The sequence below is a fragment of the Rhinichthys klamathensis genome, unplaced genomic scaffold, assembly GCF_029890125.1.
Source record: "Rhinichthys klamathensis goyatoka isolate OS25496 unplaced genomic scaffold, OSU_Roscu_1.1 h1tg000422l_1, whole genome shotgun sequence".
NCBI lineage: Eukaryota > Metazoa > Chordata > Actinopteri > Cypriniformes > Leuciscidae > Rhinichthys > Rhinichthys klamathensis.
The window spans coordinates 2,338,750-2,360,733 of NW_026606920.1; the positions used below are offsets into that span (position 1 = coordinate 2,338,750).

Here is a 21,984-nt window from a genome sequence, read left to right on the forward strand (position 1 = left end):
GTCGTGCGAAACATGGAAGAGACATTGGAGATGAGAAATGATAAAATCGGTAAGCGGAGCGAAAGTTGGTCGATTGATCAATTTGTTACCAAGGGAATTTAGTTTGGGTTGTAATTTGTTTTTCCTGATTGGCTCTTGACGTTTCGGCGAACCTGTTTCATATTTCATTTGACTAAACTTTCGTCGTAGGAATGCGCTCCGTATTGTTCGTGGAGTCTGTGGAGTGTTTATGTAGGCTACCTGTCCAGTGAACACAGCTCGTGCCAAACAAACATGCGGGACATGAGCGTGTTCGAGCGATCCACCGTGACCGTGTTCGCCGCGGAGATGAAGGTGTTTGATCGGACTCACACGGAAAAAGAGCTCGTCTTTCAGTCTATGGAACTTTGTAGAGCCTTCATTCACTCCAGAATCATAAGGGAAGGATTCAGCTGGTCAAAAGTTGAGCCAGATCTGCCGGAGCCACACGGTGCTCTTATAGATGTATCTGTGGTGCTTCTAAAACTGGGTAAGAGAACCAGGAGTGAGTGTGAATTGATGTTCGTAACAGGTGTGATATTTCAGTAACGTTATTTATCATCTCTGACATAGCAATCTGTGAAATTTCTTTCTTTCTTTCTTTCTTTCTTTCTTTCTTTCTTTCTTTCTTTCTTTCTTTCTTTCTTTCTTTCTTTCTTTCTTTCTTTCTTTCTTTCTTTCTTTCTTTCTTTCTTTCTTTCTTTCTTTCTTTCTTTCTGTAGTTTTCTTTATAGTTTATTTTATTTGGGGTATGGGATTAATTTGTCTTTAATGTTTTAATTTTATACTGTGATTTATAACAAGACTGTATCAAGGCTGCACTGTAAAAAAATGATATGATCAATAAATTATGACAACACATGTCCCTCTCATTGTGTATATTTAAGACATTTTACAGGTTTTGCTTTGTTTTACAGGTGATGAACTGGAGTGTATGCGGCCATATGTGTATCGTAATATCGCAAAGCAGCTGAACATCTGTGTAGCAGTCGAGGCTGTGGTTTCAGATGCATTTCTCTCTGTAGCAACAGAGATCCTAGCCATGGGTAAGTGAGCTTGAAGACAATATAACAGGTGTTTCATAGGCAGTGTTTGTGGGCATGACCTCGCAGGCACTGCATTAAAGTATTTTTGTTTTGTTTTTTCAAATATTTCGTGCTTTTAAAGTCGGCATGAAATATTGTCCATCCAGAATTGTGCCAAGAAACATGTCAGAAGAGATGTTTCAAGTTGAAGGTGAAGTTATTTTGATTAAAGTTTACGAGGGCATCATATTATGATGCCATGAGTAGGCTAAATCATTTATAATGAATATTGCAATGTTCCATAAAAACTTTGACTTTAAAGTATTTTATTATTTTTATTTATTTTATTATTATATTTTTGTTATTATTATTAATACATTACTATTATTATATTCTGTACATAATTGACAATTGAGGCTGTTTTGGGAACAAAAAAATAAACTGCAGCACTGCACATGAGGGCATCTTTACTATAAATGGAGGGAATTTGGAGATTGTGGGATTCGTTCCAAATGTAAATTAAGCGATGTTAGCCTGAGCAGAATTTGAGCTTTAAAAAAAGAGTTCAGGACATTAATTTCAATATGTTTGTTTTTATTAAGTTACAGTAAAATTGTCTTTACTGGAACAGCGATTGACTTTAACCTATTATTGGATTTCAGTAGTGTGTTTGAGAGGGCCACTTTGATCATTACCATCTCTTGTGGTTTAATGACAAGTTCTTCAGTGGTCTTTTTTCGGAACATGGAAAAAACCCTAAAAAGGACATACCCACATTCTTCTCTTTGTACATATTTGGTCACATATTTTATCTTGGTTCTGCTTCTTCTCGATGTACATGGTGGTTAGTGATTGAGCCCAAAACCATGGCAACATCATTCTACTCTGCCTGACAACCTTCCCACAACCTATCTTCTATAGTAAGGGATAGATCTGTGAGGAATTATCTTAAATGAATGCTGAAGATGTAATGTAAACAACTGGCATAGTCCCTGACTCTTGGCTCATCATTAGTGAAGCACGACAGTGAGTTAATGCTGAGACTTAATGGTTTTAGCCTTCCTGTTACATCATCAGCACAGCGGAGCTGTGCCTCTATGTTGTTGAATAGATTTTCAAGGAAACTAATCTAAACTGTTAGATGCTGTCTTAGATCTGGCACTGTTTTATAGTTCAAATGTTTTTCCTGGTGGAAAGTCTTTGTTGTAAGTTGTAGACAGTAATTGGAGGTTGCCAATGTCCAATTTAAATGTCCTCTGAAGACACTTTTGATTGAAAGAGCATAAAGAAATATGAATATTTTGTGGAGAAAAAAAGGTTTGATTTCTTATGCGATACATTGACATTTAATTTGCATTAGATATGAGCAAAGCTAGGATTTGCTGATTCTTTACTGAATTTCTCATTATAAACTTTTTAAAATATTATTTAGGAATTTCATTTCTAAAACGCTAGTATGATTAATGCGAAAGCAAGAGAGAGTTTGAGATGCTCATAGCTCAGTAGCCCTCTAGTTCTGCTCACAGAATTGCTTTTACTTTCAAGGGATCACATGGGGCAAAGTTGTGGCCATCTACGCTGTAGCTGCTGGGCTGGCGGTGGACTGTGTGCGACAGGGCCATCCAGTCATGGTGCACACCATTGTGGACAGTCTGGGAGAATTTGCACGTAGGAGCCTGGTCCCATGGCTCAAAAAGAGGGGAGGATGGGTAAGTGTTCATTCTCTGTACTGCCTTCTGCATAAACTAAGATTGATCCTGACCTCTAGAGGCCATATGAGGAAATGAAGTATTGCTACCCACCTGTGGCCATTCTGTTAAAAGCGCATCTAATTATGTTATTTGTGCTACTGCAATTTCATACTCGCATTTCAGAGCATAGCATACTACACACTACTGTTCAAAAGTTTGGGGTAAGTAACCCTAATTAAAAAAATGTATTCAGTTATTCAGCAAGAATAATGTCACAAAAGATTTCTGTTTTAAATAAATGCTGTTCTATTCATCAAAGATTCCTGAAATAAATGTATCATGGTTTCCACAAAAATAGTAAACGGCACACCTGTGTTCAACATTGATAATAATGAGAAATGTTTCTTGAGCAGCAAATCAGCATATTAGAATGATTTCTGAAGGATCATGAAGACTGGAGTAATGATGCTGAAAATTCAGCTTTACCATCACAGGAATAAATTACATTTTTAAAATGTAATAAAATAGAAAAGATATTTTAATAATGTTACTGTTTTACTGTATTTTTGATCAAATAAAGGCAGCCTTGATGAACATTAGGGAATTATTTAAAAAACATTAAAACAATCTTACTGACCCTAAACTTTTGAATGGTATAGTGTATGTAATGGCGTATCAAATGATAATGCTTTCTTTTCATCTTTCATTCCAGGGGGACATTTCAAAATGTGTGGTGAACATAGACTCTAGAGCTCATGCCCATTGGTTATCAACAGCTGTGTTAACATGGAGGGAATTCATAAAGACCATGTACATCTACCTGACGAAGTAGCCTTCTGCAGGAAGTCATCCTGTTGACTGAGAACTGAATCTTTCCATCCCAGAACTATTTGAATGGACCATTGTACTGTTTGTGAAGCCCTGGGGAGCAAACGGCCCCTCACAAAGGTTATAGCACGTCACCCAGGTTTAACTGCACCTTAATCATCTTTTACTTTTTATTATTTCTTTTCCTTAAAATACTAAACATAGAGTGAAAGAAATACTATGAGCTGATATTGTGTAGAGGGGATGTTACTGCTATATTCATTGGTGGAGGTACATAATGTCTGTCTTCCTTTGTTTAAAATGACCCTGAAATAAGCTCTGCAGGTAAAGGAGCTCCTTTCGTGCTGAAGATGCATTGCATGATGAATTCATTCTACTGAGATTTTATACTCTATAACTTTGGCATGAGTGAAACATTTTAAATGTTTGACAATGTTCAGATTTTTTTTTATTTTGACAAAACTGCTTAAGATGTTGTTTGGAGTGACACTTTGCACTTTCGGTTTATACAGTTTGTGTGGTGGTGTGTGTAACACTGTTGTCACCATCTGTATACATATTTAAATAAAGGCACTGAGAGAGAAACTCAAAGTTTTTACACAGAGTTGGTTCCAGCATGGAAAACCTGGAAAATAATTGTGTGCCCAAAAACTAATAAAGTCACAAAATACAATTTTAATTTCACTTGATTGGTGAAATCGGATTGGTTGATTTGTTTTTGAAAGAATTCTCATGCTCACAAAGGCTGCATTTATTTGATCAAAAATACAGTAAAACAGTTATATTATTATTTAAATATAAAATAACTTTTCTATTTTATTAAAATTTTAAATGTAATTTATTCCTGTGATGGCAAAGCTGAATTTTCAGCATCATTACTCCAGTCTTCAGTGTCACATGATCCTTCAGAAATCATTCTGAAATGCTGATTTTGTGCTAAAGAAACATTTATTATTGTTATTATCAATGATGAAAACAATTGTGCACCTTAATATTTTTGTGGAAACTGTGATAGTTTTTTTTTTCAGGATTTTTTCATGAAAATAAAGTTAAACGGAACAGCATTTATTTGAATTAATTTGATCATATTTTGTAACGTTATACATGTCTTTACTGTCACTTTTGATTAAATAAATGCATCCCTGCTGAATGATAATATTACTTTCTTTCAAAAAAATTAACAACCCCAAACATTTGAACGATATTACAGAGTGGATGTTTTTATTGACCTTATCATTGTGAGTGCAATCTCTATTAACTGAATTCTTTAAATTATTCTCCATTTGTTCATGATTAGTAGAAATGCCATGACAATTCATCAAAAGGTAAAGAGCTTTATTGACTCTATAAGTGAATTAATGCATCTCCATGAATTACCATTAAACATATGAAAGAAGACGTTTAGTGTTAAGTTTTACTGGAGAGAAAATGTATGTGATGTGACATATTTTGATTATTATTCAATTTGTAAACTTAATCTTACGGAAATAGACGTGATAACGAACAGCATTTTCTTCAGAGACAGACTTTCCCATGAGCTCCCTCTAAACAATTTAAATTTGTAAAGGGATTGATTTTTATACTTTCACTGTGATTGCTTTACATTATACCCCTTTATTTATTGTAACAATATTTGCAAAGCTTTTTTTGTTGGTAAGACAGGTCGGATCACATCTATTACTTTAGATTACATTCTTAGTCACAAATATATTGCCATCACCTGCAGGTTGCTATATATAAACCATCAATATTTTAGGTCAGATGAGTACATTACTTCCAAGTGCTTTTCAGAAATACATCTTCCTCCCATGTGACAGATAGTTAATCAGTCCTGCGGTAAGTGATGTGCAAATGCTGCGTCAGAGGCTGTCCTTCCAGTGCCATAGAGACGGTCTGTTCCAGCCTTCCATCCGGCTTCAACTGGATGTGCCTGGAGATCTGATTAAAAATCAAAATTCTTAGTCGAACATTTGTTTGATTAAATACACTAGTTCAGCACAATTCATGCCACATTTTCTGTATAAAAATATTGCTACATTCGAGTTTATTGTTTCATTGATCTAACAAGGCACAAGTCAATCAGTTTGATTCGTGAGACCTGTTGAACATGAGGCTGCTTGGCAAAAGATGTTCTAGCCAGGGCAGCACTGTGTAGAGTCAGCTGCTGTCCAGTGAGTTCCCCCTCCTCAATCTCCACAAGACCTGAAAGAGGTTTAAACAGATGCAAATTAAAAAAGAAAAAGAAAAGATATGCCGTAATATATATGTAGGCCCATAGATGAACCTATCTGATAAATGTTTTTATGAATCAGACACCTGAGTTCTGGGCAATGATGAAAGCCACCCTGTTGGTGCCCGGCTGAAGCCTGATGAATCCACACTCCCTGTGAAGAGGCCTTTTGCTCTCAGCATGGAATGCATTAAACCTGAGGAAAAAGTTCACAACTTTCTGAATGTCTGCACTGCATTGTGAGTTGCAATAACAATACCTCTGGTTTATTTGGTTACTTACATGAAATTGACCACGGGCTGTCCCACATGTGAGAAATGAAGAGTCTCTGTGTAACGAAAAGGTGCGATGGAGGGGAAGGAGCCCTCTCCTGGCTCATCGGACTGCCAGGTTCCCAGGAGCCAGTCCAGCGGCAGCACTGCGGGGTTCAGCTCCGCTGCGGAAACACAGGCTGTGGGTTAAATCAGATCGAGGAGCGCTTATCCGTGATATAAAATTATGTTCACGGACACGTTCACATTCTGATGCACCTGCAGTTTATTTAATGCTTGATTCATTTTAATGATAACAAATTTGATGTTTGATCTACAGACGACAGCTCGGAAATAATAAGCCATTAGAAATAAGACAAAAATCAGGCGTCTATTCATTTAAATGTAATCGTCATGTTGTCCTACCAGAGTGATTAAATGGGCATGACATTCCGCTTGAATAATTTCAAATAACTAAAATTTTAACTGTATAATTGACACTAAATGTATTACTCGCTGCGGCTGGTGAACAACTATCTGTTTGCCATCACAGTGCGTATCTACTTCCTGATTAGACACTAAGAACTCTGGGAGATGTAGTTATTAGGCGTTCTGATGATGACGCGGAATCAAGCTACGGAATCAAGTACGAAGACTGGAAAAAACATTTCCTCACTACGCATTTCACATAGCACAACAAAAATTCTTGTATATTTACATATTATATAAAAGTAATACAGTTTGATACAGGCTCGTCTGCAAATATCTGAAATTGTAAAAAAAACAATAATGCATTAATGAATGAAAAGACTTACCAACAGAGCTGTCAAGCTAAAATGTATAAATACACATAACGAGATTAAAAACATTTTATTTACTTTAATTTGTACTTTTAATTTAAAAATAATTGTAATTTACTATTAGCCTACTTTTATTTTTACTTTTAAAACACGGGGTGGTGACAAAGCCCTAAAAGGCTTCTTCGTGAAAAGAAAATATTTAAATAAAAGAAAAGAAAACAAAGCTGTTTATGTGTTGTTTATAGAAAGGAAATATATGTAGCACAAAGCAACACAGTCATTTAATACATATGAGGGAGATTAATATATCAAACTGTGAGAATCCAATATAACAGATACACAATTTTAAACCATTAACCATTCATGCATATGTCACAGTGGACAGCTATACAAAAAGCTTTTTCTTGCATTTGCATGGGTTTTGATGGCATAGTTGCACATCAACCTCCACAGTGGACCCTGGTGCATCATCCTGACCTATAGGCCTACATTGTCACTAAGTGGCAAGCCGTTGTGTGGATTTTTTCCCCTCCAAATCAAGATGGCCAATGGCCAGTCAGAAATGCCAAGTTGCTTCGGATATCCACCCATTCCTTCTATCCTCGGAGACTCTTGCAGGTAAAAAAAAAAAAAAAGAAAAAAAAAAAAAAAAAAAAAAAAAAAAAAAAAAAAGAAAAGTTGTTACATCGAGCAATGTAATGAGTCATATCTGTAGTGGACCTCATGCATCATGGCTATATTTCAGCTGTAATTCTACTATTACTGTGACTGTTGTTTTTGAAAATACTTAATCTGCAGTAACTTTTTTGACTGTAAATAAATATTTTATTAGAATGTAATTTGCATTGACATAAAAGTAATGTGATTACACAATGTATGTGACTTGTATTACTTTACTCATTACATCAAAAAGTAATCTGATTACGTAATGCACGTTAATGCATTACTTTACTCGTTAGATCAAAAACTGATTATGTAATGCACGTTACTTGTAATGAATTACTTGTTATATCAAAAAGTAATATGATTACATAATGCATGTTACTTGTAGCGCTGCTCATTAGATTTATTTTTTACAGCCATCTTTGATCATATTTACCAAGGGGGCAAATAATTCTGACCAGCACTGTAGTTGAGAATCATCTTTATACAAAAAATAAAATAGAAATTTGATTGGTGAATGAAAAAAAAAATCCCATTGTTTTTGCTATACATATAATTTCATGTCATTTTATTTTTTAAACAACTGAGTCCTGGTGTCCACTACAGAGGACATTGCATAACATATTAATGAAATAGGCTATAATTTTTCAAAAATGTTTTTTTTTTTACCATTTGTTTCTTATGCTCTAAAGTCTAAACAATGTGATGACATGGAAAAAACAAAACACTTTCAGGAGGATATATAATTTTATTGATTGGTTTGTTAAATACACACAATATTGCTGTGTTATTACTGTGTTTAATACGGTATATCTTGAGTTTAAACCATAAACGCATGATGTCCACTCAAGTGGAAATTTGAAAATCTCTTTGAAAAAATATGTGTAAAACAAACAACATTTTAAATCTTGTTTTTCATGGCCTAAGAGCAATAAAAACACATAAGGAAAAAATCCTGAGGTTAACATAATTCATGCATGAAAGGGTTAAACTGATTTTAATTTGATCTTACATTTCATATTTTAATTTAATATCTTAATTTTAACTTAATTCTAAAATCATCAGTTACATTTTAACTGGAAAAAAAACCATTGTCTGCGATATCTCTTCAATATATTATATTGCCCTCTAGTGTGTTAAGTTATCAGTCGGGTTATCGGTGAGTGAGTGAGTTCAAACGCCTCGAAGTCATCATGGCTACTGGTATTGGTGATATTGTCCGACGTTTAAGACAAGGCCACGTGAAAGATGAAGAAACTACACCCGGAGAGGCTCAGAAAGGGGAAACTGCGCGTCCTGAAGGTGCAAGAAGGTAGACAGCTGAGTTATTTATAAACTTGTGTTTTGGGCTACTCATTCACTATAGACTGAATGCTTATTTTCCATTTGGCATAGGCGGAGAGATCGTAACACCTCCTCGACGGAACCAGAGCCAAGTAAAACTTTGTCTGAATTTGAACAGTGCGGTTGGGGCAGCCATGGAAATTACATCGAGAGGCAAGTTAATCAATATTTTATACATATTCCCCCAGTTTCACAGACAACCCAGTCCCAGATTAAAATGCGTGTTTGAGTTTTTTTTTTTTTTAAAGGGGACCCTTTGACCTTATGCCCCTTTTTACAAGATGTAATATCTCAGGTGTCCCCAGAAAGTGTCTGTCATTTTTGAGTGGAAGGAAAAACATGCTGTTTTCATAGCTTAAAATGCAAATGAGTTGCTGCTCCTCACCTCTTTCCAGAAGAGGGCGGAGCCTATGTGCCTCTATCTGTCAAAAACGAACAAAAACATCTGTTTGGAAATTGGTTTTAATTATCATCTCTATCACGGTCAAGCTCACACGACATTGATCATCATGAAATTTTATTATCTGCATGCGTTTTAAAGCCATATCAGTTTAAACTTCTTTATTTATGGTTTTCTGAGCGCACACATCCGAAGCACACGGATGTCAGGCGGCGCATCCCATGAGTTGTCTTTTAAACTAGTTCTCTTTCACGTGTTATTGCACTTAAATTGTCAAATACACACAAGGTTATGTCAAAAACACACAAAGTCCACATCAACATTTGATGACAAAATATGTGAATGTAAACAGCAAGTAAAGAAATCACAAGTGTATATTAGATATGTGTATTAAAGTGCAAACAGTGTAACATATGCTGTTAAAATGAATTAAACAAAAGAAAAACAGAAAATCAAATAAATAACTTTAGTAGCTTTAATAAAAATAAATGTCTTACTCGAATGCTGCTGTTAAATGCTCTATCAAGGAGATAAACATGGAGGACTGTGTACAGCTCACTCAGCAGTTGTGGGAGAGGCCTAAGCATTTGTGACATCACAAAAGCTACAATCTGCAAATGGCTTGTTCTGAGACACTGCTTATGATTTATGGGGATTCAAAAAAGAGGAGTGGGTGGATTTTTACCATTATTGGGTGGCTGTGTACACACACTGCCGACACATTTATGTTCAAACACCATGTAAAAGTGAATTTATTATAATAGGTCCCCTAACTCAAAGTAAATTGCACTGACATATCTTAAAATTTGTCTCTGACATTGTTTCTAGTGCACATTTAAAAAACTACTCTCAAATGTCCTAATTAAACTAAGGCCAATTCCTGGCTTAATCTAAGCCTTGTCTGTGAAATCAGGCCTATAAGTTTAATATGTATTTTATTGCATGCCATGTTTTTATTGCATTTTATTTTGTTGCAGTTTTTATTGCATGCCAGTCTTTCATCATACAAAAAGCTGCACTATTCCTTGTCTGTCCAGGTTGCCTTCTGAGATAATCCTGAAGATTTGTTCTTTTCTGGATGCCTCCTCTCTGTTGAATATCAGCTTTATCAACAAGCGGTTTCATGATCTGGCTAACAGCAAGTGAGTTCATGATAAAGAATTCGAATAAGGAATAATATATATTAACATAGATGTCCAGTGCTCTGTGGTCTGTGTTGTATGCTTCTCAGCTTGAGAAGAAAAAGTGGAGGCCCAGAGGAACCGTGATGACAGAAGCCGTGAGCAGCACAAGTGTGGAAGAGAAACCTGCGGGATACTGGAAGAAGCTGCTACTCAAGGAGATGGCTGGTTACAAGGACACCATGTGGAAAACAGAGCTAAGACACATGAACCCGCGCACGGGCATGCCAGCTCAAACAGAGCATGTTCTCAGGTAGGAAATAAGTACTCACTGCCTTTCTTTGAACAGAGCAGAACAATAAATCTTTTGAGACCACAAAATGCATATTTCTTAACCTGCATAACATATATTTAATATTACCCAGAACTAAAGCAGACCCCAAAAGTAACTGAGGACTTTAGCCACACCTAAACTGTATAAATGCCTCAAAATATCAAACCAAGTGGGAAAAAAATAACACAAACACACATTAAGAAAAGCATTTATGAAACAACAAATTGTTATTCACAATTTAGTAGAGATTGAGTAAAATAATTTTTTTCCAATCAGTACTGATGTTTAAAAAAAAATTGTTTAATGTTTGTTTCCAATAACAGATATAACAAATATGCAGAATATTTGTAATCGAGCTAATATAATTTATTACAATAATAAATAAATAAGCATTGCTTCACCACGAAAACATAAAATGTATTATTAAATATTTTAAATATTATTTTAAAGCTGCAGTCCGCAGTTTTTCCTCTTTATCGCCATCTCTGTTCAAAATCTGCAATTGCAGTTATTCGCGGAATTATCAACTTTACGTGGGTTGTGCCTCGGCACGGCACAGCATGGATGAATCCAATGTTTTGAGGAGAATGTGCGGCTGTCAGTCACCGTGCCGGTGTGGATACTGGCATTTGGAATCACAGATTCTACTTTTTGGAAGTATGACCCCTAAAATGTAATTTGAACAAGTAAGTAACATCCACTTTTGTTCTTCTGACCAACTAACTGAAAAAAAGCATTGCAGTAAATCGCGCTGATTAAATCTAACGATCGTTTATCATTTCAAAAAAGCTAACTCCATTGGTACTGGTGGATTTCTGCGGGAGATTCGAGCATGTCTTTGCGTTATTACGTCACATCTGTACACATAAAGGAGTCTCGGCTAGTAGGCTATATTGCGTGTGAGGATGCTGGAGGTGGAGATTTATAGCCTTTTCTCACAGCACTTGATATAATTAAACTTATTAATTTGATGGCGCATCCAGAAAGTTTCAAACGACAATCACCAGTGACAACTGGAGATTCACCCAGTGTAAAATGCGAAAGACTTTGGACTTCGGAGTGGCTACAGAAAAAAGAGACTGCAACCGGCCCATGCGAAAACAAGGATAATATCTGAAGGGCTTTAAATGTAGTCACGCAATGGTGATGTTGTTAACATAAACATTTGAGAACAAAGTATAATTTGCACGGTTTGACGTGATATGATAAGCGATCGTTAGATTTAATCAGTGCGATTTACTGCAATGCTTTTTTTCCCTTAGTTGGTCAGAACAAAAGTGGATGTTACTAACTTGTTCAGATGACATTTTCCGGTGAAAATTATTATGTTGGTCATACTTCCAAAAAGTAGAATCTGTGATTGCGAATGCCAGAATCCACACCGGCACGGTGACTGACAGCCGCACACTCTCCTCAAAACATTGGATTCATCCGCGCTGTGCCGTGCCGAGGTACAACTCACGTAAAGTTGATAACTCCGCGAATAACTGCAATTGCAGATTTCGAACAGAGATGGCGACAAAGAGGAAAAACTGCAGACTGCAGCTTTAAATATATATAATAATAAAAAAAGATTTTGTAATCATATTGCATAGTTGCGCTTGGAGTCATTTGTTTTATTTGTGATAATGCAAATAAAACATACCAAGTTATGTGGACATTATTTTTGGCCAGGCTGTCTTACAAAGAAATAATGATCACATGCAAAAACAAGAGAGAACCAATGAAATATAAATAACTGATTATGTTGTAGTCAGTGTATGACTTATTGACAATTATGTATGACAATTTATTTTTATTTTTGTATAGTAAAATAAAACTTGTAGCTGTAGTTTGGTGCTTTTTTGCCTTTTTGTCTAAATGGTCAGACATTTAATTTCATTGTTTCTCTCCATTTATTTCCTTTGTTTTGGAATGCCTCATATAACATATTTAAACATATTTAAAATATATGTCTTGCTATGCTAAATTGCTCTAGCTATGATATGAGAGACAGATAAAAGTAAATGCATTTTTAAACCTAAATAGAGTAAATCTATTGAAGTAGAAAAGGGTGAATAAAGGTTAAAAAAAAAGTATCGGTTAAAATAATTGTTAGTCTATCTATAAAGTTTAGAGCATCTGTCAAACGTAAGTGGAACATCCATAGTAAAAACGAGGAACTACATCTTTGGTTGGTTTATTTTACAGGAGATTACACATTCAGTGGGAGATCACACTCATAAATAAGCAAGGACATGAAAGTGTCTATAAGCAGACGCACACTTTCTTTGAAGATTCATCGGTTACGGTGTACTGGAACTGTGGTTTCTGGCCGTTCATGAGCAGTCTTAATGGCATACAGCTTCATGGAATAATGTGTCCACCAAGAGACAAGTAAGGAACACAGCTGAAAAATCTGAAGCATGCATACGCTCATACATTCATACCCTCATCTGACTAATGCCTCTTACATGTAGGCCAAGGTGGCGCTCTCTGATTCACAAGACCAGTTTAAACAAAAGTGTACACTGGTCATTCCTTGGTGCTGACAAGCTTGTGAAGTTGCTGCGCTTTAATAATGGGATCATTGTCGGAGTCTGGCGGGTATGTTGATATATGTAGATAATTTCAATATATTAGGGATGCACAATTCAGTACTGTATTTCTGTACCATATATATATAAATATATATATATTTACCGGTTAATATCAGATTGGTTGATTGGTTAATATTGGATATTTATTTATGCATTTCCCATTTTACATTTAGATGCCATCATCTAAGCACACTTAAAGGTAATTATTAAAATACTGATAATAGAGCTGCACAATTAATCTTTAAAAGATTGTGAACTTGATTCAAACACCCTCGCGATCTTATTCCTAAAGGACTACAATTCAGCTATGTCTATTAAACCTTTGACAAGTACGATCACAGCGGAACATGAATATGTGTTGCCGCTTCCGCTAACCCAGAGAAAACCGTTGTCATGTTTAGTTATGAAACAGCTTCACAAACAAATTTTCAACCACACAGTATCATTATTTGCGTGTTACAATAATTCATATTATCACTGAAGTACTGGGATAAAAGTTTATAGTTCGAATACAACACTGTTGTCTACAGTCGTGATCAAAATAGAGTAAATCAGTTTGTGATAGTACTTTGATGCTTCAAATAAAGATTGTATCAATTATGCAAGATTAAGATTGTATTAAGCCTTTATGAGTCATTGAATCATTCATTCAAACGGATTTTTCTTATTTTCTATAATCGATTCGAATTAAAAACATTTTTTAAATAGACATCAACATTTTGTCAGTACCTAGTAAATGGCAAGTTATTTTGTGTAGTTGTCCATTCAATATCATGGGAGAATTGAGTTCTCTATTTTAAACAAAATTTCCAGAATTGTGGAGCTTTAACTTATTTAATAACACTGGAAAATCTAAAAATGTATGTCCATTATTCACATTGTACCTTTTTATATTGTGATGCCTATGTTTACTTGCAGCATTAAAACTAAAATCAGTCATTTAGACAAAATAGTGTAGTGTATTTGAATATCAGCCATTATCAAACATGAAAAAAAATATCTATTGGCTGATTGGTGCATCCCTAATATGAATTATTCAGATTTTCTTTTAGAAAATAAATAAACTTTATTGCAAACATTATTTAACTTCACGTCTATATGTTCATTGGTGGTGTTTGTAGGGCAGTTGGAGAATTGCCTTTGTCATGGTCAACCTTCACTTCCACAAACTGATTGAAAGAAGTCTCCTTGGGTCAACATTTTGGTACTGAACTCTTAATGGGCATTAGGGTTATTTAGTATTCTGCTGAAGTTGATAGCGTATAGTCCCTTAACATGTAAAGTTTCTTCGTTCACATCAATAGTCCCTACATCCCCACGGAGGACACTGCTCTGGACTCTGACAGTGGACAACATGGATACACCCTGCACATTGTGCTTCACAATCCACTTCAGCGAATCATGTGTCAGCGCTTTTCCCCACTCTACATCAGCAGAGGTAAATATATCATTCACTAATTTCAAAAAGTGTGCTAAAACTGTGCTAAGTTGTTTTCAACATATTTTGATCAACGTTTTGATATTTAAATAAAATTATATAATTTATTTTCAACATATTTTGATCAACATTTTGATATTTAAATAAAATTATATAATTTTAGTGTTTTATATAAATAAATAAATAATCATGTTTCACCACTAAAACATAAAATGTATCATTAAATATGATTTTCAATAATATATCATTAAATATGATTTTCAATAATAGTATTATTTTCAAATATTTTTAAATTCACACCATTTTATGGTCACGCATTTAATTTCATTGTTTCCTTTCATTTATTTCTTTTGTTTCGGAGTGTCTCATTTAGCCATAGCAAGGCGTATATTGACGAAAACCCATTTTTACTTTCTTTTTTCGTAGTCTAATGTGCTACAACTCGAAACTTCACTAAACGAATTTATTTTCAACAAATTATGATCTAGATTTTGATATTTAAATAAGATGATATGAATAATATGAGTGTCTGCACAATTTTGTTCTTGTGCTTTACAGTGCACGATCAAAGGGACTATGTGCAGTTGATCGCCATTGATTTGGCTGATGTGCCTCAGCACAAGCCTGTGGCAAAGATCAGTGTCCCGTGGCAAGCAGAGGGATTGCAGGGAAATGTTGAGGTACCTATGATTGATTCCTAATTCTTACACTCAAGACTGTATTTCTCCCTGGTACTGACTGGTTAGTGCTGGCATGCTATTCTTTGGATATTGTCTATAAAGAGATGGGTAGCTATCATGCTGTGTGTGAATGCTGAAGACTTACTGTATGCATTTTAATAGACAAGTGTGCACTGTTTATTATTATGTATTTTGTTTAGATATGTATGTCTTAAACATTCCTTCTTTATCGAAGTATTAATGTTTACTTGCTCCACCCGTCTAGCGTTGCTGCATGATGACTTTGACAGTTCTGGATGAGGCTCAGCGCCCCTTCTGGTGTGTGGGTTCTCCTGTTAAGATGTCCAATAAGCTCAGAGTGGTGGACTTGGAATACGCAGGTGAGCAGTTCGTCATCACGTACGAGGATTTGGAGGGAAAGGTCAAAATGACCTTTGTGTGGATGGAAGACCTTCAGCAGTGCTTTTTGGTGCAGTTAATTACTGCATTCCCAGCAGCAAAAGTGAAAAGGCACTTTGGGGGAGAATCTTGAAAATGTTGCAATATCTGGTTGGTTTCCATTTAGAAAAGTTGGAATGATTCTGCCAGTGCTTTGAGTTGTAAATATCCAAAGATGATTTTGAAATATTTTTATTTTCCTCAAGCTTATTTCTTGTTTCTTGTTTATGAAAATGTTGCCTCTTTGTCAGTTTGTTAATGTATATGTCTGACATTTTTTGTTGTTGTTGAGTTTCAGAGACTGTTGTTTAGCAGAAGTTTAAATTTGGTAAAAGTTGTTCATTTTTGGCATCCAATTTTTCATAGTTTCATGAAGTAGAGTAAATTCAGTTAAGACAATCAATAACACAATGGTGTGAACATCATGTTTACTGTGTAACTAAACTCAAATGTTGAATTTGTATGAATGATTTATTTCTCAGTAATGTTTTTATGAAGGTCATTCAAGTGATGGAGTGACATTGAGAAACACTGTTCAAAACAGCTGGTTTTGATTGATATAAGGAGGAGGCACAATTTAAAATTCTCCATTTCTCCATTATACCAGCCGTTATGAAAACATCATATATAATAGCTCTTCCTTTACATTAATGTGTAATATCCACACTACAAGCATCACCATAAGAAATTGCAAAAATGAACAGGTAAACATGTTGCCTTTAGGCGTTGGTCTTTCGACACTGCTTTAAAGCGTCTTCCAGAGCTGCGAGAACCTTCGCAGCATTGGCCTTGTTGCAGTTGTATCCCATGAGTCCAATCCGTATTACCTAGAAATCAGTTCAGCAGGTAATTATTCAGTATGTAGTTGAATGTGTTGTCGTGCACTTATGTCTTGTTGAATACCTTTTACTCACCATGCCAACAGACGGCCCTAGACCTCCTGTAAACTCTATTTGGTGATGCTTCAGGATGTAAGCCAGCATTTCCTTCCAGTTATATCCCTCAGGGATGGCAATGGTGGTTACTGAGGGTAATCTCAAATCCTTTGGAAATGGGAATATAGTTTAACTGCTTTCTCTTTTAGGGAATATTATTATTCTCAGAATTAGTAAGTGAATTCAGCAACAAAAGGTACCCTGTCCTTGATGAACAGCTTCAAGCCCAGGTCTTCTAAGCCTTTCCAAAGATACTCTGCAACTTCTCTATGATGCCTCCACGAGTTCTCAAGACCCTTGAGCAGGCATTTAAGAATTATTAACCCCATGACATCACATACTACTCATTAAAGATCCTTTAAATGTATTAACTGCCATATTGTGTGGAACCGATAAACCCTTCTGTTCAAAGGTTTACTGTCGGTAAGATTTTATTTATTTATATCAAGGACATGTTAAACTGATCAAAAGTGACAGTAAATACATTTATAATATTACAAAAGATTTATATTTCTATTTCTCAAATAATCCTGATAAGGACTGATAATAAATGTTTCTTGAGCAGCAAATCAGCATATTAGAATAATTGCTGAACTGTATCATGTGACACTGAAGACTGGAGTAATGATGCTGAAAATTATTTTAATTTGTAATAATATATCATAGTATTTCTGTTTTTACAGTATTTTCGATCCAACAAATGTAGCCTTGGTGAACATTAGAAAAAAAGGAAATCTTACTGACCCAAACGTTTGAATGGCAGTGCATGTAATATCATAAATTCATAAATCTAAGCACCCATTCTGTTATAGTTTAAACAAAAACACATAGTTAAGAAAACAAGCATCTAAGATTTAATTATTATGTCCAGCTAGGTGTTATACATCTAGTCCCTACCGTTTCAGCAAGGATGGCTAGACTTTCCCTCAGGGCAAAGAACCCAGACACAGGTCCTGTGTGATGATATCTGAAACATAGTTCAGTTAGTTTTACGCAATCCTTCACTCAATCCACTATTGAGTCTTGCAAGAGAAACCGTTTGTTTACCATACTTACATTCTGTCTGGCTTGCCATCATTGCCCCAGTAATTGGATAAGTAGGTCATATCAAGGAGGTAGGATACTGGCTTTGTTTTCCTGTTGAACATCTTGTGGCTATATCACATTTGAGGGGAAATAAATAACATTAGTTGATTCCACTAATTGTTAGAACGATTCTATGTGTGCAAAAACATACTCGTACATATATTCATAAGTCTCTCCTCACCATGCTCTTTCGTTAAATGAAATTGGTGCTGTGCCGGGTGGAGCATTTAAGGCTTTTTGGGATCCAGTATACAGAATATCAATATCTACAAAGAAAAAGAGGATTCATTATGTAGGACACAAAAGGTTGAATTTAATCCACAGGCTTTTACATTGAGATTTAGAATATGCATGTGATCAAATGGTCTTCCACTCACTTTGTTGGTCCATTAAAAGTGGTGCAGCTCCCAAGGATGCCACTGAATCCACTAAGAGCAAACAGTTGTGTCTGTATAAACAAAACCATGCAAGAGCACATCAGTGGACAATACAGATATTTAACTTTCGTAGAACACAAAACTACTTAATCGTGTTTTTAATTAACCTTTTATTTTCCCTTTACATTATTTTAACAATCCTCAGACCTCATTTACACCCAGTAGCCAGATGTGTGTTTATGTTGTTTTACACTCCTGACAGTTGATTTGTGAATCTCTACAGTGTAGCAGGCACCAATCATAAAATCTTCAGAACAGACCTCAAACAAAATCATTAACGTTTTTAGAAAAATAGCACAATAGAAGTCAGACATTAAGCTAAATGATTGTTGAATATTGTTACTTGTGACACGTTTCACCAATGCCGTCCATTGGGTGCGCCAGACCAACTGATGACTCTCCATGTGTGAGAAAGAAGAGAACAGGCTTATGTTTAGCCAGAGCCTGTAGAATGACAAATGTTGGTTACAGAGCAGTGATTTGCTTTGCTAGTCATATAACATACAGTGGCCATATTAGAAACAAAATGCAATGGAAACTTGGCTTAACATAATTTATGTATGAAGTGAACATTTTAACCTGTTCAATTTCTGCATTTGTAAAATATCCTCCAGGTGATTTTACCAAGGTGTGAACCTTTGCACCTATGGAAAAAAAGATGTTTAAAGTGTGCTCTCATCAACAGATAAAGAACCAAACAATGGGATGACATTATTATTAGATTCATACCCATCCGCTCAGCGATTTCTGCAACTCGTTCTCCCCAGATTCCATTGATGGCAACGAGAACACTTTCTCCAGGCTCCACAATGTTGAACACTGCACATTCCATCGCCGTGTGGCCAGAGCCACTCATGACCAGAGTCATGTTGTTACTGGTTTGAAAAGCATACTGGATTCCTTTCTTGATATCATTCATAATCTATGACAAAATGTGTGCATTGACTGTTAGAATCTTCAAAACAATAGTTTCAATAGAGTTCAATAGTTTCCACAAAGGTAGCTCAGATCTGTGAATCAATGATTAAAAATATATTAAAATGACTTGATTATTTAGATTTTTTGTTTTGTTTTGAAAAATCCAAACAAAAGTAAAACATATAGGTGGTGAAGCAGTCCAGAGATTGTGTCCAGAAGTCTCTTTTACAGGCTGGCATTCTTAAAGAAATGTTCGCACAAGTTTGGCATGTTTTTTTTTAAATTATTATTTCTTAAATGCTTCATTGCTTTTTTGTTTTAAAATATTATACAATTTATATAATAAAGTATTTGAAATTTTTTGTTAATAAAATATAATTTCATATTTCAATATTTCATTAAGCATCAATTTATTTTTTATTTTTATAAAAGGACGTTTTGAAGATATATTTTTTTTACCTTGAATAATGTTTTAAATACGTTTTTGAAAATGCTTAAGTTGTTTTTATAGTCATGCAATAATTTTAAACATAAATTATTAGTTTTAGGCTAAATGGTAGGCTATTAACGAGCGTTTTAAACCTAGACTTTCTTATTTGCCATCGACCCATATCGAAGTTATAAAATGCATTGGTGCAAAAACGCAGCGTAAAATTTACCTCAAACATTTCCGAGTGCATATGACCTATTATAGGTCTCCCCCCTGCCGCTAAAACACGAGGCGGCACATTGGAGGGTCCTGGTCCAAACAGGTACCGGAATGGAGCCTCGAGCGGCCGGAGCATGCACGCCGGTGGAGGGATAGTCACGGAGGAGGACATCCCGCGGTGGACGCTGTGTTTGGTGGACCGCGCGCATTCCAAAGGCACATTTTTCGCCAAACGCGCGCATCTGGATAGGACAGTCCTTGGCATCATGTTTCTTCTCTCTGCAGTTCGTTAAAAGGACAAAACTTTGAGTTCGTCCATTTTAAACAAACGGGTCTCTGACCCCTGGAACACAGAGCAACATGCGTCATGTTTTTTGGCACACAACCCCCCGCCCTTCATCTTCCAAACAAGGTACAACGGTTCAGAGGTAGATAAGAGTGATGCTCTGAACAGCATAACAAAATAGAACAGGGTGGTAGTAGCACAATGATCGAGAAGCTGTCCTGTATTATTATATAAGGATGTGTTTTTTTTTTGTTTTTTTTTGTCCTTTGATTCGAGATTTTAACCCTAGTTTCCTGAAACCTCACAAAAATACAGAGCACGTAAACAGAGCACAGGTGTTTATCTGAACTTTTTCACAAAGTTAAACTGCCCTGTACTGAGAGATTAAAATGCTGCAGTCGATTAGTCAGTGGGTCGACAGGGATTTAAATGCAGTATTTTATATTTTTAATGGCTATCTAGCCTATATTTATTCATATTGTTAGATTAGGAGATAAGTGAGTTCGATGCTGGTTTAGTTACTTTAAAACTTCTATCCTCTTCAGGTAAAGAGAAATATGTAGAAGTAATAAGGCCCATATTTGCATAATTGTTTTATCAAACAGACAAAAGTGAGTTTTTGTTTACATCCTTTACAAGGTGCTCTATTGATTCATTTACTGTCCACTTGTTTACCAGCTCAGTACAGTCAATTGGTTGTTGTAAACAAACACACATGAACAACATTGATACTTACAACTCATCTCATTTGTCTCTCACTTGGGTCTGTGTGCAGCACATTAGATCTTCAGAGCATGTTAATGTATGGCTGGTGCACATATAATGATATTTCAGTTTACAAACTTTAAGCACATTTTTTTTTTTTGATTCTCAATTTTTAATATGGTTTTATTTCAGTGTTTAAAAGAAGCTATAAAAATATTCAGAATTGTTTCGACATTTGTTGAAACAATTCTGAATATTTTTATAGTACATGGTAATATGGTAATAGTACAGTGAAGGGCAACTGGCTACTTAGAAAGTTCACATCAGCTGGACATTATTAAGACTTAGTATATATATACACTCACCGGCCACTTTATTAGGTACCCCATGCTAGTAATGGGTTGGACCCCCTTTTGCCTTCAGAACTGCCTCAATTCTTCGTGGCATAGATTCAACAAGGTGCTGGAAGCATTCCTCAGGGAGTTTGGTCCATATTGACATGATGGCATCACACAGTTGCCGCAGATTTGTCGGCTGCACATCCATGATGCGAATCTCCCGTTCCACCACATCCCAAAGATGCTCTATTGGGTTGAGATCTGGTGACTGTGGAGGCCATTTTAGTACAGTGAACTCATTGTCATGTTCAAGAAACCAATTTGAAATGATTAGAGCTTTGTGACATGGTGGAAGTAGCCATCAGAGGATGGGTACATGGTGGCCATAAAGGGATGGACATGGTCAGAAACAATGCTCAGGTAGGCCGTGGCATTTAAACGATGCCCAATTGGCACTAAGGGGCCTAAAGTGTGCCAGGAAAACATCCCCCACACCATTACACCACCACCACCAGCCTGCACAGTGGTAACAAGGCATGATGGTTCCATGTTCTCATTCTGTTTACGCCAAATTCTGACTCTAACATCTGAATGTCTCAACAGAAATCGAGACTCATCAGACCAGGCAACATTTTTCCAGTCTTCAACTGTTCAATTTTGGTGAGCTCTTGCAAATTGTAGCCTCTTTTTCCTATTTGTAGTGGAGATGAGTGGTACCCGGTGGAGTCTTCTGCTGTTGTAGCCCATCCGCCTCAAGGTTGTGCGTGTTGTGGCTTCACAAATGCATTGC

The 21,984-nt window shown here is 35.8% G+C and overlaps 4 protein-coding genes across 4 annotated transcripts; 2 read left to right on the forward strand and 2 right to left on the reverse strand.

The window, feature by feature from the left end:
• On the forward strand, nucleotides 1–4,126 carry bokb (BCL2 family apoptosis regulator BOK b). The gene is made up of 4 exons (XM_056235571.1): nucleotides 1–508; nucleotides 936–1,064; nucleotides 2,589–2,752; nucleotides 3,447–4,126. Exons 1-4 carry the CDS (start codon nucleotides 274–276, stop codon nucleotides 3,564–3,566), a joined length of 648 nt encoding a protein of 215 aa, XP_056091546.1. The 5' UTR covers nucleotides 1–273; the 3' UTR covers nucleotides 3,567–4,126.
• An 815-nt stretch (nucleotides 4,127–4,941) lies between these two features.
• Nucleotides 4,942–6,624, reverse strand: thap4 (THAP domain containing 4). The gene is made up of 5 exons (XM_056235572.1): nucleotides 6,470–6,624; nucleotides 6,075–6,228; nucleotides 5,879–5,988; nucleotides 5,661–5,764; nucleotides 4,942–5,500 (listed from the first exon to the last, which is right to left on the reverse strand). Exons 1-5 carry the CDS (start codon nucleotides 6,492–6,494, stop codon nucleotides 5,384–5,386), a joined length of 510 nt encoding a protein of 169 aa, XP_056091547.1. The 5' UTR covers nucleotides 6,495–6,624; the 3' UTR covers nucleotides 4,942–5,383.
• A 767-nt stretch (nucleotides 6,625–7,391) lies between these two features.
• Nucleotides 7,392–16,528, forward strand: zgc:161973 (uncharacterized protein LOC556635 homolog). The gene is made up of 10 exons (XM_056235510.1): nucleotides 7,392–7,461; nucleotides 8,671–8,818; nucleotides 10,288–10,392; nucleotides 10,451–10,684; nucleotides 12,896–13,081; nucleotides 13,165–13,291; nucleotides 14,406–14,488; nucleotides 14,589–14,722; nucleotides 15,281–15,402; nucleotides 15,668–16,528. The coding sequence occupies exons 1-10, from the start codon at nucleotides 7,392–7,394 to the stop codon at nucleotides 15,932–15,934; spliced, it is 1,476 nt and encodes a 491-aa protein (XP_056091485.1). The 3' UTR covers nucleotides 15,935–16,528.
• On the reverse strand, nucleotides 16,293–20,175 carry agxtb (alanine--glyoxylate and serine--pyruvate aminotransferase b). Its single transcript, XM_056235560.1, has 11 exons — nucleotides 19,876–20,175; nucleotides 19,028–19,220; nucleotides 18,878–18,942; nucleotides 18,642–18,742; nucleotides 18,239–18,309; nucleotides 18,043–18,127; nucleotides 17,832–17,930; nucleotides 17,673–17,742; nucleotides 16,976–17,071; nucleotides 16,755–16,883; nucleotides 16,293–16,667 (listed from the first exon to the last, which is right to left on the reverse strand). The coding sequence occupies exons 1-11, from the start codon at nucleotides 20,131–20,133 to the stop codon at nucleotides 16,560–16,562; spliced, it is 1,275 nt and encodes a 424-aa protein (XP_056091535.1). The 5' UTR covers nucleotides 20,134–20,175; the 3' UTR covers nucleotides 16,293–16,559.
• Between the last annotated feature and the right edge of the window lie 1,809 nt (nucleotides 20,176–21,984).